This window comes from Amphibalanus amphitrite, unplaced genomic scaffold, assembly GCF_019059575.1.
Source record: "Amphibalanus amphitrite isolate SeventyFive unplaced genomic scaffold, NRLGWU_Aamphi_draft 000460F_arrow, whole genome shotgun sequence".
Classification (NCBI taxonomy): Eukaryota; Metazoa; Arthropoda; class Thecostraca; order Balanomorpha; family Balanidae; genus Amphibalanus; species Amphibalanus amphitrite.
In genome coordinates, this window is record NW_024881954.1 from 338,726 (window position 1) to 356,694 (window position 17,969).

The 17,969-nt window shown below is 51.9% G+C and overlaps 1 protein-coding gene across 1 annotated transcript in view; it reads right to left on the reverse strand.

Annotated features, from left to right (window-relative positions):
* Positions 1 to 2: 2 nt before the first annotated feature.
* LOC122391888 (beta-arrestin-1-like) overlaps positions 3 to 17,969 on the reverse strand; it is a 73,894-nt gene continuing 55,927 nt past the window's right edge. The window contains exons 9-12 of the mRNA XM_043386208.1: positions 5,573 to 5,716; positions 4,700 to 4,786; positions 2,322 to 2,456; positions 3 to 1,224 (exon numbers count right to left, since the gene is read on the reverse strand). Of these exons, the coding sequence (XP_043242143.1) occupies positions 1,128 to 1,224; positions 2,322 to 2,456; positions 4,700 to 4,786; positions 5,573 to 5,716 (463 nt within the window). The 3' untranslated portion in view covers positions 3 to 1,127. The remainder of the gene's footprint in view (positions 1,225 to 2,321; positions 2,457 to 4,699; positions 4,787 to 5,572; positions 5,717 to 17,969) is intronic.

Sequence of the window (17,969 nt, forward strand, 5' to 3'; positions counted from 1 at the left end):
GCCACAGTCAGACAGTTTATGTGGAAAAGTCTCCTCTTTCTCTCGCTCCCACTCTCTCATCACAAGCACCATGACAGAGCATACCGAAGAGGGTGGTTGTGGCGGCAGCGCGGCCACCTCGCCCATCACAGGGACGCCACGAGGGTGTGCGCGATCGCGTTAGAAAAGCAGCTCTCACAGACGGCGGCGCAGTCTGCCAGAGCGTACGTATTTTCACCGGCCGGCGGCTCGGCGCGGGCCGCCCAGTACGAGCGTCATGGCACACACGCACATTCATGGAACGGAGCGGCAGGCGAGTCACCGCGGCCGGTCAGTCCGCCGCTCCATAAACCGCCGCTAAAGCAGGAAACGAACAGCGCTCCGCCGGAGCAGCCGCCGCGCGCGAACCACATTTGTAGGAGGGGCAGTCTGTGCGCGGAAGTAAATGTTCGCTACACCGATGAGAACAGGCGCCACACCAATGACACTGACACCACCATTCACAGCTGTAAAAGAGCCGGCGGCCGACACAGCCGCCGCCGCCGCCGGCCCTGCCCCACATCGCCAGCCTCGCGCGGCGGGTCGCCCCAACCAGTGACGTCACCCAGTGACCAGTGACGTCACCACCGCCCACTGAGGTACCCTGGAGGCCGGCGCCGTTTGACTAGCGCTACATTTCGGTCTCTCACTGACCCACGCCGGCGCGCGTCGTATTAGTCTCTGTGCGGCAGTCGCCGCGCACCACCCTACCGCCCGCGTACACAGAGGGGCGGGCTGATAGCAGCGCCACTCTTACCAGTGGCGCCGCAGGTCCGTTTGTGTGTCTGTGTGCGTCTGTGTCACTGTGCGGGAGGGATGTATGTATTTACCGCATGCCTCTCGCGGCCGCTCGCGAGCGTAGTTAGAACATCTCTGATTGGACGAGGCCGTGACCTGGGCTGACCTCAGGTGACCCCTGTCGGCCGACGTCGTGCACACGTCACGACACGGGATCACCGAGACCAGTCAGCTTCCGAGCCTCACGACACGACTCGACGCGACGCAACACATACCGACGCAGCACGAAAACACCACGAGAAGCGAAGCGCGCGCTCGCACACATGTGAGGAATGACAGTCTGGCAGAGGGAGCGAGGCGGGCCGGGCCGCTCAGGCCTCCGTCTCCCCCGCCTTCAGCCGCAGTCGAGCAAAGTCCTCGAAGATGAGGTCGTCGTCGTGGTCGCCGGCGCCTGCCGTGCCCGTGTCCCTGCGGAGAGTGGAGCGGAGGTCAGGTGACGGATCAGCTTATTCAGTAAGGGTACATGGCGAACAGACTAGGCAGGCGAACAGACTAGGCACACCTAGTCAGGGAGACCGTTTTCAAAACACAGGAGGGAGTAACGTGGATCGTCACGCCTAGTTAGAAAGTAGCTGGCTTCAACTGAACCAGCCAAAGTTCCCCATACGAAATTCCTCATCCCTGAGGCAAACAGATTCACAAAATGGTTTATTTAACTCGACATTATTTATTTCTCTAGCTCACTGGGGCCTCCTATCCTCCTGTTCACGCCCCACCACCCCTGCTATCAGGCTGAGATCCATCAGTTCCACTGGTTCAGCTAAGTACTACTCCGTCCGCCCGACGGGACGAGCGCTGCCCACCCGACCGACCCGACCCGGTAGCTCCGAACAGACGTGATCAAAGCCAGACCCGCCACGCCAGCGGGCTTGGACTGACTGCAATTACACTGATTAGAATGGGCTCCACGAATCCCACTTCACAGGCCCCCGGATACGGACCTTCATCAAAATCGAAATCAATATGGCCATATTAAATGGAGCACGCTGTCAGGCATGTCATATCGGGTAGACAGGCCCACGCCAATGAGGCACCGGATAATGAATCAAGAGCCGGTTAAAACTGGGCAGCAGCATTCAGGCGCTGTTGCATAATATTCTTCTAAAAGCATAAATTAGGTTTAAGTTGGGCGATAATCAACTCAGAATACGGGCAAACTTCGAACATTAGACAGCGTAACCAAACATATCTCATAGGAATACAAGCACCAAGAAATTTGCAATACAAATGTAACCTAATAAATTTGAAATGGATCATAGTTCAGGAAGAAGTTAGCAGTGCAACATACGAATAACACACGTGTCGTGTCTGACATGAGAATGAACTAACGTCAGCTCCAAACACCAGTTGGTTCATCTCATGCCGCTCCACAGCCACTGCATCCTAAATAAAGCACAAGACCAATCCATCATCTCGCAGTCTACCAATCGTTCTGTGAGGTCCCAAGGGTCACGTCTAGGGTCCCCGAGGGTTACAGAGGACGCCCTGTCGCGTGTGTCACTCACTCTAGCTGGATGAGATTGGCGTCTGCCGGCTCCTCGCTGGGTGACTCGGCGCGCGGCGACGCCGCCGGCTTCGTCACCTCCTCTTCCTCCGGCTTGGGGTGCATCAGCGTGAAGGGCAGCTCGGCTGACAGCTCTCTGTCGAACGGAACAGGACTGTGAGACAGCGGGCAAAAAATCAGCGTGAGGGGCAACTCGGAAGGTTGGACAAGACAAGACAGTTAACACCGGACAGACCATCAATGGCGAGGGAAAATTAATATTTGACAAGTAATGAGACAGAATAGGAACGGATCTTGACGTTCTAAAATAACCTGACCACAGTCGCTCGGTTAGGGAGTATGACAGCGCGTCACTGCATCGCTATCCCCTCTCTTCGATTGAGCACTTTCGCACCCGCGTCTCCCCAATCTCTCCTCCCCGCCCCGCCTGTCCAGTCTGCATATTTAGCCTCGCGCTGACCCGCCGCTGACCTCAGCATCCCGTCAGCGTCCGGCCCGCTGACACCCAGTCGCCGCCACGGTACGAGACCCCACGACATTCTGCTGGTCAGCTCCCTGGGATCCTTCCTGGTCCATATACTCGACTGCCTCCCTGACTCAGCCTGTCTGGAGTCACGGGATGCCCTAGTGGGACCCATGTGGGGTGCCGAGGTCACCAGAGGTCAGATCGCAGGACACTGAGACATATCCTGTGTCAAAGGTGTGCCACCGGAGGTGGACGGAACGTGCTGGTCAGGACTGGGCCTCTGGATGCCGCTGACGAAAGGGGACATGATGTCCGCTGTGAGGCCCTGTTGGAGGGAGGACACTGTGGGATCATTCCTGTATCTGCGATTAACCGGGAAAGGGTGGGAGAAATACCGTGGTTGGGGAGTGAAGGTTGAGCACCAGCTGATTTTGAGAGCATTTGGAAACAGAAACCGATGAGCTATCCCTTAGCAGGTCAGGCACAACTTGGTGGGTTTTGCCACCACGCATCATGAACCAATCTCGTCAATGTCCATCACTTCCAGGGCAGTCTTATGACCATCACACCGTCACCAACACGCTGACCCATCTTTGATCAAATAGTTTCAGTTCCACCGGATAGCTAGAACTGAGTCTCGTCATGTGCCCTCAGCCCCGCTCCGACCCTGACGGCCAAATCTGATCGACTGCCGAGTTCGATCGGCCGGCCGTCTCCGCGCCGGCTGCTGGGGACCGATGGCGGCGTCGCTGACGTCGCGACATCACTCTGGCGTCACTGATGGCCCTAGCAGTGATTTACGTCCGCCCCAGCCGGCGCCCCCACCGCCGACCGACCAGACGTTCGTGGGCGGATGGCTGAGGTCAGGCCAGTGACCAGGGTATCCGTCAGGAGAGCGTGTTGTTCCTTCCAGTTCTGACCAGAGTCAGAGTCGATTTTTGGAAGCCGGACTCGGAGTCGGAGTCACCGAAAAATCGTCGACTGCGGAGTTAGAGTCGGTCGGAGTCGACAGTTCTGCCCAGAGTCGGAGTCGATTTTTGGAAGCCGGACTCGGAGTCGCTGAAACCCCATGGACTCCGCGGCTCTGGTAAGCAGCTCCCACTATGGACCACAGATCACGCCACTCCAGATGTTCCATCATATCCATCATAGACAGATTAGAGACCGAGAGGCTTCATGGCAGATCAGAATCCCAGGAAAACAAAGAAATGTTTTCACAGATCAGACAACTCGGACATCGAGCAGATTCCTTCAGACCAGGACAGACTACAAGAAATCGAGTGCTTTCCTCACATACAAAACTCTCAGAAACCAAGCAATCCGGAGCGATCGAACACATCAATGACGGGCTCAATCGAATGTCAATCCGTAGCTGTGGAAATGACATTTGATGACGACTTTATGACTTTGTACCCTATGCTCTTTGGCAATAGGTTTACTGGGAGCATCAAATGATTCTGAAGAAAGAAAGCCCGCTATAAATGACGGCGATGTATTTCAGAGGACAGCGCGGACGTTTCGTGGCGACAGTTCAGCCTCTGTATCTTATAACGCTCGAGCTTTGTGAGAAGGCACGCCCGAGCTCTCAGCGTTCATGCAATATTAATGTCGGGACCATGAGGGTTCAGAGTTCAAACCGTGAGCCTTTAGACACCCACACAATGACAATTCAAGCGCATCGAATAAGGTTTTGCTGACACAAAGCGCGCCAGCCAATATACCGATGATTTGTTGTCTCAGTTAACGTAGTCATAAATATGAAATCAAATGACAGCATTTCATAATTCAGTTAGTTAACCACCAATCCATCAAACCACTCAATCAGCTCTAAACATAAGACGATCAAACAACTGCACCCATGCAGGTCGTAGTTGAATTGGAAATGCATTTCGGATGTTGACTGCGTCACTCACCCTGCTAATCCGCCGAGGATCAGGCGAACCTTCACCTTGTACTTGACTATGATGCCGAGACTCTCCTTTGGGACAGTCTCCGAGATTCTGCAACGTAGGGAACGCGTCACGGTCAGACTCATAAGGAAAGACCACACCCTTCTGCCAGACCTCTGCCCAGACATGGCATTTGCATACACTAGTGGGACATACTGGTAGTTCATGCCTCAGCTAATTTACAACGCTTAGCCGTTTCAGAACGAAATATTTACATACAACTACAACAGCGACAGACTGTTATAGCCACACACACGCCCTATTAGCCTACATAAGCCCCACCAGCCCCACATTGAGACATTTCAGACAACTAAAGACGTCTAACCTGACGACTAAGTGGGCCGAGGAGCCGGGATTACATTGCACATTCAGGGTCATTAGTGAATACCGAGATATGCACGACTGCCCAGACGGGGCAAAGAGCACTCGCGGGAACAGACGACAATATAACTCATCTAGCCGGGACATCGACCTCACAGGGGCGACGGTCAATACCGTAGACCCGCGAGCCGAGAAACGTCGCCACTTTTAACTTCATCCAGCACATCATTTTGGGACGTGAGGTGACATTAAAACGAGGACGTGAAAAGTTGTGCCGTGCGCATGAGGACGCTGAGACACAATGAATCAAAGCCATACGGTGCAAGAATCTTAAATTTGCAATGCTGACCTTTACGTCTTGGTCTACGAGAATTACATTGCGCTGGTATGACGGCAAAATGTTAGGAGCACGTTCATAACCATTGCAAAGCAGACATTTCATATTGCTATATACAGCGCACCACGCGTCACGCGCCACCCTGTTCTGCCTGTGCACAGGTTGCCATGGTTACGTACATGGTTGATGACGCCAAGTTGGTGTCTTCACACTTGAGTTGTCCATCGAGCGCCAGACCGTACTTGTCCTTGTTGTGCGCCAGTAGTGGAGTTAGAGTGTACACTTTACTAAGTGTGAAACCCGGTCCAACCGGACAGCCCTCCCTGGCGACAGAAAAACGACACAGTGTCAGGTCAGGTCAGGTCAGGTGTTAGTGTACAGTTTACTGAGTGTGAAACCCGGTCCAACCGGACAGCCCTCCCTGGCGACAGAAAAACGACACAGTGTCAGGTCAGGTCAGGTCAGGTCAGGTGTTAGAGTGTACAGTTTACTGAGTGTGAAACCCGGTCCAACCGGACAGACAGCCCTCCCGGGCGACAGAGAAACGACACAGCACAGGTCAGGTCAGGTCAGGTTACGCCAGGTGAGGTCATGCTTCCATAAGTGTGAGACCCGTTCCAGTCCGATAACCTATCTGGCGACGCAACTGTTATAACGGAGTACAGAACAAGGGTATTCAGATGGGACTGAACTTGACAGCATAATCGAATGAACATTGAGCACAGTTTACACATCGTATCATCTTTAACATAAGCACACAAGCATCAAATACTAAGCAGTTGCGTTATTTTAAACAGCGTTACGAAGGCGACGGGGTCCGTAAAGACTAGACAGGAAGGACGATGAGCTAACACAACGGCCCATGTGGCCCGTATTGATCAGATATGCCACGATCAGGACACCCCAGAAGACCTGCGGAGGTCATGATATTTGGGGGCTGTGGCGCCTGGACTGCAGATGTCATCAATGTTCAGTGGAGGTCACTGGCCGGTCATGTCAGCTCAGTGGAGATAGTGGGTCGCCAATGTCAATTCAGTATAGGTCACGGACTGGGTTACTCCAATAAAGGTCACGGAACAGTGGAGATCGGTGGAGTGAAAAGTAGCTGGGATCAATGAAGCCCAACAGAGCACCGGTTCGATCGACACGCCATCCGACCATACCAACGTCTCGCCGTATCCCTGTGTAAATCAGCACTGACCGCAGACAGAGGGTACAACCTTACTGTCCACAAAAACATTGAGCGAGAAACTTTCTCGGACACAAGAAAAAAAAAAACGTTTCATACGTATAACAGAGACAGTCACACAGCGATAAAATAGGATCACAGCGACGCTTTGATCATTGAAGCATACATTTTGCAGTTGTCAACAATGCAGCTCGTTCCAGTAATCATATTCTACGCGCGATCCGCTAATCAGAACAGCCCGCCACAGACCACCAAAAGCCACAGCTAATCAGACTGTCCTAAATACTGGGTTGCCGTCAACAAACGCTGCTTCCAACGACAAACAATGTGAATTGTTAAAGATAAAATGACCCGTCCGCTCGGGAACACAATATGTTGCGTTATAGGAATGTTAGGTGGGCAGTGATATATCAGACAAAGGATGTATCCGACGTGGTGAATAACTCACAACAACCAAGCGCAAACACTGCCTGATTAAAACCTAATCGGGCATTCTGGAAATGCATTCCAAATAAAAGCAACACATGACCAGACTACTGGTAGAGTCCGCTGAAGTCCGCTAACCACTTTACGTTGATCGGCTTGGAGCACAACTTTGGCAGAAAGACAAACTCTGGGGAGGCGTGACGGTACTAATTAAGCTCGGTTCTAATGGCTACCCCACCGACAAGTCGTTAACCATGGGTTCAAGGTTTGCTGTAGATTGACGGTCTGTGCGAACGTCCCGTGAGGAAAGGCGCAGGGATGATTCATAATATCGACGCTCCTCTCGTCTAGACACGGCCTCCCAAAGACCTTCTTGCACTCGTTGACGTCAGGAAGAAGACAATCAATACCACCTGATGTCTCTGTCCGCAGCTCGTGACCAGCTAGGACAGGTCAAGTGGGTAATCAGCGAACTGGTTCGAAAACGGGAAACGGGAAGAGACAGGACAGGATAAGGGCCATCGGACAGCACGGACGGGATGGGACAGGGCAGGGTTCGGTCCAGAAAACGGGACGGGGTGAATGGGAGAGGGCAGAGCAGGATAAGACTCAGACAAGACGAGTTGGACAGGTTGTGGCACCACAGCTTCACACTGCCGCATAAATTTTGCTTCCGACAGCCAGTATCCACTATCATAACCGCATGACTGCGAAAGCAATCCAAATAAGGTTGAACGCCACTTCATGCCATTTCCCCTCAACATACCAAGTCCTTTCATTAGACACACGCCCGACAGAAATTGCACAGAATTCACGGTTCTCTAACCCTCAAGAAGCGACTGACTATGTACATCCCAAGTAATCCAAGTATCTCCCTAATCACCAACCACTTAATTATGCTGACAATGACCCTCCGTCGATTGTCGGACAGCCGTCGCATATCCCCATCGGCGTCGACGCTGGGCCGTCCATTCCCCGACTGTCCACCCCGCCCGACGAAAGCGACGCGTCGACGGCGACGACACGACGTCGGTACCACGTCGGTACGACGGATGGGCGTCAACACTGCCGACGGCGGCGGCAGATATCTCACTTGTCTCCAACCGGGGATGGGCTTCGGTTCCGTGATCTGAGCGTCTGGGCGAGGAGGGGACGCGGCGACGGGACTGGAATAGGCTGCAGTGGTCTTGGGATGTTGGGGAGAGAGCGGCGCTTCGAAAAGCATATTTGAGACTGCGATATAAGTTGAAAATGAAATGAATAATTAAATACTTATTAAAACTTATGGTAAACATCACATCACAGAAGTTTAAAAAAGTCTAGTGTTCTCAGAACTTGGTTCTCAGATTGGTTCTGCCGGACACTTAGTTTCAGCAAAATAGCACTGCACAGAGTAATGCGCCCACGCTCTCACAGTCTGCCAAAAAGTAGGAAGCATAAAACGACTTGCTTGGTAAGCATCACTCGGAGAGGCGAATGGCGCTCATAACCTTGCACCTAAGTCGATACGTCTGATACCCTGGTCGGTAAATCGTTCCGATGACCCAATGGAATTAGCCGACTCAAAGTGGAGCCACGTGCGGGTCGAGCACGCCTCGCTATCGAAAGGTCGTCAATTTCTTATAATGATCTCTAATACAGGGCCGAACAGCAGATTCTCCGCCAACACGGTAAACCCCGAGCCACAATTATACGGCAGACATTAGCTATCGATAGCGCCGGCCGGACACCGTGAGCCATATATAGAGCACCGGCGCACGCCATCAATATCACTTCACAGCAGTGGGCGACTCCGGTCGGCCGAGAGGTGGGTGTTTCGCGTTTATTTGCGCCCCAATAGAGACGCCATTGGCCAGTCCCGAGCGGATGCGTATAGGGAGAGTCCCTGTTTCGTTTGATACCGTTTCCTCCCACTCTGTCCACATGCAATGGACACCATTATGGCAGCCACCCCGCGCGGCAGGAAGCCAGGCAGGTGCGTCGTCAGCCGAGAAAAAAGTAACGAGCCAGAGCCTTTCATAACTCAGGCCACCGACGACCACACGCAGAGGGTCAGACAGCTGCGACCCTGAGGTCACTGACTGACCTCTGCCTCCTAACTGTTCAGCTCAGTGAGTATTCAAGTCACGCAGTCCACGCAGCAGTTAGAGTTCGTTCTGCGTTGAGATCTGTTGCTGAAGCTACGCACGCAGTCTGCATAGATCTGCATCAACGGTCAGTCTGCAAACCTGACGTAAATCTGGCCAACTGTCTACATCCCTAAATCATATCCCTATCATGCCTGTGCCACATTGGTTTCAATTTCCAGACGAATGATCTCCAGCGATGGAAAAATCCATCATATCTGAGAATGTCAGCGCGGATTCCAATATCGCCCATTTGGAATTGTGCGTCGATATATAAAAGACCACAGCCCTAGCTGAGTGAAAGGTCCCTCTGGCAAAACACTCGGCGGCCGCTATTGGAGTGGCTCTGTGCGCCACCTTTATTTTCCTGGCAATCACATATTAAATTTCTTCAGAGCGGCCTGCGTGAAGGAAAAAGCTCTCATCATAGCAATGCTGAAAGGTTATGGAAATGGTATAAACGAAATAGCCCATCCCAATTTTTCCGCGCCACTCGGAGGGCCTCACACTATACCGCACAATGGAAGATACCCACTGGCCGGGCGTGGCTGGAGAATTAATAAATCACCCGTTCATATACAGAACAAAAATGCTTCTCAATATTCCAGAAGCCTCTGAGCCGTGTTTTCTATTGCTTCCACACCGACTAATAAAAACGGCAAGAAAAATAGCGCGAACCATCAATTGTAGTCCAATTTGGTAAACACATTTTTCACAATCTCTCTTTGGTGGATGGCTTTTGGTTACCAACTTGTTGCCCTATAGTGAAACGACGGGCTATGCTCCATTCAGTACATAATCGTACAATAAAACATAACGCAAACAACAATATACCTACTGGTAATTTGCCCACAAGTGTTCATTGGTAATAGGTAATAACACTGAATGCGTGAGATCAACGCCACATCAACAGCTTCTTCAGCATGCCAAGGTAATAAATTCCCAAAACAGCTAACGAGTTAAAATTAAAACTAACGGCATGCTGAAGACATAAGCTGCAAATTACCATGACACTAACGACCACACCAGGATACATGAATGCTGCAGAACTGCTCAGCAGCGCCACAGGTCTGCCGGCTTCCTGGAGTCGGCCGCCCACACGCCCAGCATTTTCACTGACTTCCTGGGCAATCCCGTGCCGCACCGGTCTCATCAGGCGCGCGCGCTATGAGATGGCCGCTCATCATGGGGCTGGAAACGAATCACGCTTCCGGGATTGCCGAGTCCGAGACGGTGTGAGAGAAAGATGGCATGGTAATGATAGGTGGGCAACGCACCGGATGAGACGCAAGGAATTGAAATTCCCCGCGGAGGGGGGGGGGGGGCTGATGGGAAAAGGTGGGCGGGAGTTGTCATGGTGTCGGTGATGGTGATTGGTGATGTCCGAGAGAGTGATGGTGACGGTCATCGTGCGGGTGACGATGACGGTGGCTTTGGGTGAGGGATAGGAATCGATCGGCTGCAGCCTCGCCCGTGTCTCTATTGTTACTGGACTTCGGTTGAGGCCGGCTTATGGATAAATGAGAAGCTGCTTATATTCGAAACAAAGGCCCCGCAAAATAGTCCAGATTACACGCCGTTAGCATTTTCATTAACGCTCTCTGACAATCGGTGTCGAAAATTTCATTAAAGGTGGTGTGCCAGCTTTCTTGGACCATATGGAGTTAATGACCCGGATAAGGAGAACCGGATTTTTAGAACTTATCCATACCTTCAAAACTTATGGAAACGTCTTAAATTCTTCAAATTTTGAGTACCCCAGTGCGAAATTCGCCCCGACGGGTTGTCGGTCGTACCCCAACCACATTTCACACCACTATGAACAATAAATGCACACACTAAAATCGCTATTACCGATAGGCTCATCCAATCAAGTTTCGATAAACCCGTTCATCATCATCTCCTGTGGTTTCGAACACGCCTGTTAGGTGGCTTCTGATGCTCGTCGAGGTCGGAATTTCCAAATACGCGTGGTGCGTCGGGCCGCGCGCTCTGACTTCGGCCAAGAAAAATGAGTCAGCTGATCATTGTCATTTCTGCCACTTGCGTGTGGTGTAATGGGGTCATAACTTAAGAGACGGCTGTTTCATATCAATTATTTTACATAAAATCATATTTCAAACCACAAATTAATGTTCGACAGCCAAATTTAAGAAACAATACCAATACAGGCTTACAGTTTAAGGCTCGACATTGTGTTGTCTACGATTAGACAGCTGATAACTCATTCCCGTACGTCGTATGGTCGTAACACTATAATGACCTTTGCTTATTGTCACAAGTGCGCCGCATTCGCGATTGTTGCCCGACGCCTGTTTGCAGGTGAGCCCACTACAGTTGTTATACATATCTAAAAACCGATAAACTTTTAGGCGAAAAAGGCACTATTCCAGGCCCATTTTTGATTTTTTTTGCGATATTAGGTAAAAACAGAAGCTTCTTATCCTAGGAAAAATAAAACGGGAAATCTTTCAAAGGTGGCACACTACCTTTAACCAGGGACAATTTCAAAGCACCAAATGTTTACGGCACGTTAGCCATCTCTGGGATTCTGGCTTTCAAGTCACGGTTAATAATTTCGTATTAAAACAAGGCGAGCATTAATAAGTGACGCGAGACTTTTCAGTTCAAATATAAGACAAGATTAAAGGGACCCTCCCACCTTAACAATAGATTTGAGTTGAGATAGCCAAAACGGTGTCCCTGGCTCACAATTACCGGTTTCGGCACTCACAACATCGAGAAATGCCTTAACCCGCGCCCGGCTGGGGGTCCTGGATTTCCACGCCCTGCTGGGGGGGGGGTGTTCAAACACCCCCCCCCCCCCCTTGTAACTCGGCTCCTGGGCCACGTAACGATACGCGGAAGGCGGCGTTCGAAAGAGCGTAACAAATAATGACGAAATCAATTCGGTCAATTTTTTGGTCAGGTCAAAGGTGACGTCACCAGAAGTCATTGAAGGCAAAATTTCGCCGATTTCCAGGTCGAATGTCGAAAATTTCCAAAAAGCCAACGCATAACTCGGGAACCAATAGAGCTACAGCGCTGCGGAAAAGTGCATTCGATAGCCCTATTAACGCTCTTTCTGAGTAATTATCTCAGATTTGACCTAACGTCAACGGTTTTGCCTGCCAGGGGGCAAAAACTGCAAAAATAGCCGATTTTTTCGGAAACAGTTTTTCTGCAATAACTTTTGACCCAAGCCTTGTACGAGCTTACTTTCACCGGCATCGTGTTCCTCTCGTCAAGACGCATCGAATGAACTATAACTTGACCTTGAAAGGTCAACTTGAAAATTTGACCTCAGGTCAAGGTCATGACCTGACCGGAAAGGGTCATGTTGCATATCAGTCGATCCGTATCGTCGAGCTGAACACATATAAGGCGTTTTCATCGCTCTAGCATGCCTCTATCAAAAGTTATTTGCGAAAAACTGTTAGATACCATTCGTGACCTAAGATGACCTCAGGGCACAAACAAGGGTCACGGACACCATTTTCATGTTCAGTGTGTCTAAACCACTTGTAATTCGGTGCTTGGGAGTGTTTATAATGTCTTTCGTCCAAAAGAGGCGCATTTCAATTTTCTCCCATTGACTTATAATGGGGAGGTCGCAAAATTGACCTGACCTTAGGTCATCGATATCAAAATTCTGATATACATTTTGTACATGCTATTGCTCTTAGCAATCGCTAAAAGTTTCAAAGCGATCGGTCACTCGGTGTAGCTATGACAGACATTGAAACTTTTTATGAGGTGAGGTCACTTCAAGTGACCTGGTGACCTGACGTTGACTGACCTTGGTCTGAAATTTTCACAACATGTGTAGAATTGATGTATGATAAGGTGTACCAAAAACGGCGGCGCTCCGCGCCGCCGTTTTTTGAGATATTCGCGAAAAATCACAAGGGGGGTGTTCAAACCCCCCCCCCCCAGCAGGGCGCGGGTTAAATCGGAAATATTGAATTTCAAAATTGCAGCATTTTGATTCAGAGGGGCTAATGCATAGGAATACCCCTCTGAATGTGTGACGTCAGCGCAGATATCTAACGATTTTTAAATGTTTGACTAAAACGTTTAGTAGCACGCGGTGGTATATGCTGCTTTGCGCGCAACATCTGCCGCAAACGCCGCACTTCCAAAATGAAGTCGCTAGAAACAGCGGAGATCCCAAAAAGTAAACAAAAGTAAATGTCTAATATCTTGAAAACCGGTGAATATTTTTCGGTGAAATTTGGTAGATAGTCGTTTTTGCTCTTTCTGAACCGAGCGACATCACTTTCATGCCAATTCATTAACTTTTTTGAAGGTGGGAGGGTCCCTTTAAGGCAAAATGCAAACATAAACAAATAAACCACGTTCTCCAAAATTAGATATCAGCGTACCACCATTTTCACCTTACAGCATCCTCGCTACCAACACCATCAAATACCCCAGCATTACTCACGACCCATCTGACCGCCAAACACCTCTCCCAATCCAGTTCCGTCCTATGCACGTGACCCTCTCAATCTATTGCTCGCTGAAGTCCGCCTGGTCACCGTCTCCAGCTCTATTTCGCCGTTCAATAGGCCGCTCGGGGTCATCCCAGCGACCATCTATCTCGGTGGGACGCGCGTTAGTGGCGATCCAATGACTATGGGAGGACAGCGGCGCGGCGGCGACAAGACATCGTGTCGACAGACATTGGCGATGGAGGTAGTGTCAGGACGATGATGCTGGAGAATACTTGGGCACTGGAGCACAGCAAACACTTGCAACAGTGGAGAGGAGCGAAGGCGATGACAGCAACGCTGATGGACGGTGCAGACGTCGACAATATTGTCGAGGGCGGCGGACTGTATGGGAGACGGTGGGCGGTGGAGGCAATGATGGCGGCGGCGGGTGATGACTGATGATGCCGGTGGACAAGATACCTTAGCAGCTCTGATGGCGGTGGACCGCGGCACCTCCGCAGCTCTGATGGCGACGTCTCTCGGCCGGTGATAAGACCAGGCGGACCGCGGCGTTACGGCCCGGCCCTGATGGCGGCGGACCGAAGCGGACCACGGTGGACCGCGGCGGCTCGGCGGCTCTGATGAGACCATCCATCAGGGAGGCGGCCGTGAAGCGCCGCCGGCACCGGCCGGCACGCGTCGCTTGAATTCCACGGCCGCCGCGGGGCGCCACACCGGCCCAGAGCCGCGGCAGGGCAGGATGAACACGGGACTGGGATAGAGTGGAGCAAAGCGGAGCAAAGCAGACAGATGAAGCAATATCAATGGAACGCCTTACTCGTCTCGCCTACCTAATCAAGACTTAAAATTCCGACCAAACGCTATAGGTGCTCTTCGTAGACGAAGAAATTTCCACATAGAATGGAATTTGCACAAATATAAAACTCATGCACTTTACCAACGTCCTCTCACATTTCCCAAAACACACCCCTGCCACGGCGCCCGCAGCGGCGGCGCCGGTCTCCGGCCAGCAACAAGTGGCGCCCGCCGGTGCCGACAGATATACGAGCCGTTCGCACGGGCGGGACCCGGTCGATCGGTCCATGGCCCGCGGCGAACATAGAGGTCACGGTCCCGTCTAGCAGGCAGCGAGGGAAGGTGAAAGGTGGACGGCGGACGGTGGTCGGTGGACAGTGGACAGTGCAGCGGTCGGTTGTCGGTGGACGGTAGGTGTTGGTCAGCTGGTTGTATGCACGGTGGATGGTGGAGACTGGATGGTGGACGCAGGATGCTGGTCCCGCGTTGGGTGATCGTTGGTCAACGGTCGGTGGTGTACGGTGGGCGGTGGGTGGTAGTCCGTGGTTGGTGGCTAGTAGTCAGTGTTCTACGGCCGGTGGTTAGTTGTCGACGTGCGGTGGTTGGTGGTCGGGTGTCAATGGTTGGCGTTCGGCATTGCCCGGTGGTCGGTAGTCGGCGAAAAACACTCGACGGGAGCCCATGCATGCTCCCACCACGTCCTAAATCTGCGGAATGTGTGCCATTATGTAAACGAGACCACATCAGCGTTCGTTTGCACACGAACAGGGTGACAAATCATCCCAAATGTGTGGAAGAAGAGGCTTTTCCATAGAGAACGAGTGGAAATGAGGAGGGAAACATCACGATGGGTAGAGCGAGCGAGAGAGAGAGAGAGAGAGAGAGAGAGAGAGAGAGAGAGAGAGAGAGAGGGAGAGAGAAAGAGAGAAAGAGAGAGAGAGAAAGAGAGAAAGAGAGAGAGAGAGAGAGAGAGAGAGAGAGAGAGAGAGAGAGAGAGAGAGAGAGAGAGAGGGAGAGAGAGAGAGCATCTGCCTTCCGAGTTTGGAACGTCATGATTTAATAGTCCGCCTTATCAAAACTCGTCTGGAATGACTTGGAGCATGCAGACTGGGCGCAGCCATTCTGCTCGGCGCAGATGACAAAAGTTAGCGGCCCGCTCTGAATTCTCACACACTCGATCACACACAGCTCCTCCGGGAGGCGCCAGTCCATCACAGATAGCCTGATCGAGAGGACGAGACTGGTCGGGCCGGCCGCGGGAGCCGCGGCGCAGTCAGTCGGTGTCTGACCCGCTGGTCATTCAAAGGTCGTGGAAGTCTGAGGGATCATGGCAGCAGCTTCCGTGCGCGGGGTCATAACACCAGACCTCAGGTGGAAAGTAAGACCAAGACCGCTCACGGGAGTAAGCAGGTCTACCAAGATATTAGTCTTGAACCAGCAGACCACAGGAAGAATGCAGAGCATCCCTAGTCACACCACGTCTTACCAGTCGGGGTGGGATAAAATATGGTCTCTGGAAGTTGTAAAGGCGGGGCAGTTGTGGGTCGACAGTGGAAACGTATTTCCCTTGTGTGACGTCCTGAGTCTTGTACTGCGCGCAGTGCAGATGCAGAATGTAGACAAGGTGATGCGACGGTGTGGCATACATGTGTCCTTATCAAACCGGCAAAAGGCGTTCTAGATTTGATTTGATTTACCCCATAATTCATCAGTCGAAGTTAGGTAGGTAGCATCACCGATAAAACATAGCTCAAGGGAGTTTAGCAGTTTGTCAAAAATCTAGGCATTCATCTAAGTCATTCTTGCTTATAAAATCTGACAATTTCAATCCCCTGCTGAGTTGCTGACTGCTCACATATGGACGGCCACCGTAAATTGAAAACAAGTTCCGCTCGGGACTTCCTGACCTACTCCCCATCCCCCCGCTGACCGCACCCGCCCATCGCCCGTGCCATCCCGTTTGGTAGTGGCTCGCGGGGGCCATTCTGCCGGCCGCCACTCAGCAGAGCAGCCGGGGACGAGCCGGTCATCACGGCCGACAATGGCCGGCCGTCCGGCTGAGTGGCCACGAGTTCAGCCGGGGAGATCTGACGCTGACACCGGCCGTCAGGCGCAGTCGGACCGGTGATGGTGTCAGCAGCGCGGGGACAGAGCCGGGTGATCGCCGGAGCGGTAACGCCACGAGCATGGAAACGAGCACAGCTCCTGTGCATGGTAACACTCGTATCCATGGTCGTAGACCCATCCCACTGATGCCACCACCCGAGCTGTGTCCACACACACGGGTGGAACGGGCCGCCAGCAGCAGCCCCAGTGCCTCACAATGCCTGCATTCGGATCACGCCGCAAACTAATGGACTAATCTCGGTCCACAATGACGCGCCAGCCAGCCGGCTGGCGGCCGGTCGGCTGCGGACCCAGCAGCGGCAGGCACGCCCAGGCAGCGCCCTGCACGGCGACCACGCGTGACAAGAGGCAGTTACCCGTCCTGGGACAATACTCCCGACATTACCAACATGCACCGGATATTGATTTATAGACATGACGTTGGTCAACATCGAGCTAACTTACGGCGCCGCGAATGGGGTGATGGCCGCAATAAGGGGGATCAGCGTCACTGAATATTCTCGACTCAACAAGTAGCTGGAACTCAAGCAAGTCAAAGCTGTTGTTGCCATGGCAACTGGTACAAGCGACAGATCTCCCGGGCAACCGGCACAACAGCGCCCACCGTTACCGACACGCTTACTGAGTAGTGAGTATCCAGCATTGAGCACTTCCCCGGAGCCGACCGGGCGACCCGCATCGACCAAAAGTCGTGCACAGGAAGCTAACGCGGATCGGCGACCGGCGCCAATCGAGATGGGATTGCAGTGGTATTGAACGCCGTTTTCACGGGTGGAGAATGTTTGAAAAAGTTACCCCGGCCGGCGACCGAAAGTCAGAAAGACGATGATGCTGGCAAATATTTGTTAACGGTTATCAACAAACCCCTATTCTGTGGCATAGAATAATGGATGTCTGCCGTTTGTGCGTTTTTAGGGAAAACTGCTGCACGCAGGTGCGGAAGATTTCGTAATTGTAACAACAATTTTGAAACACGCCTTAAAGTTTCGGACGCATGTCACCTAGTGCTAGATCAGGTCATCAGGTCAAATTTGCTGGATGATCGTGCTAAAAATGCCATCATGCCCTTTGCAAAGCTTATTCCGTGGAAGTTGCAACCTTCTCACACAAAACAAAACGTCAAATTTGACCGTTTTGACCCTCTTATTGGTTTGAGCTCGCACATGAAATATTATTCGCGACCGAGCCTTAAACGAGTAATCGAATGTTTTGTTTGCAGTGTTTAAGCTCCGTTATGTTCATGAACTGTGAGAAAAGTTGTCGGAGAACGCTAAAATCAGAGAAATTTGGCTTTTGATGATCTATGGTGATTTTATTATTGAGCTTGCCTAAAACATGGCCAGATTTCTCTGATCACGTTTGTCGCTCTTTCAAACGTCGTTCCGCTTCTCGCCTCGTATCCCAGTAGCCGAGTTAGGAGTGCGAAAAGCCCACCTCTCGACTCAACGTGTTACGA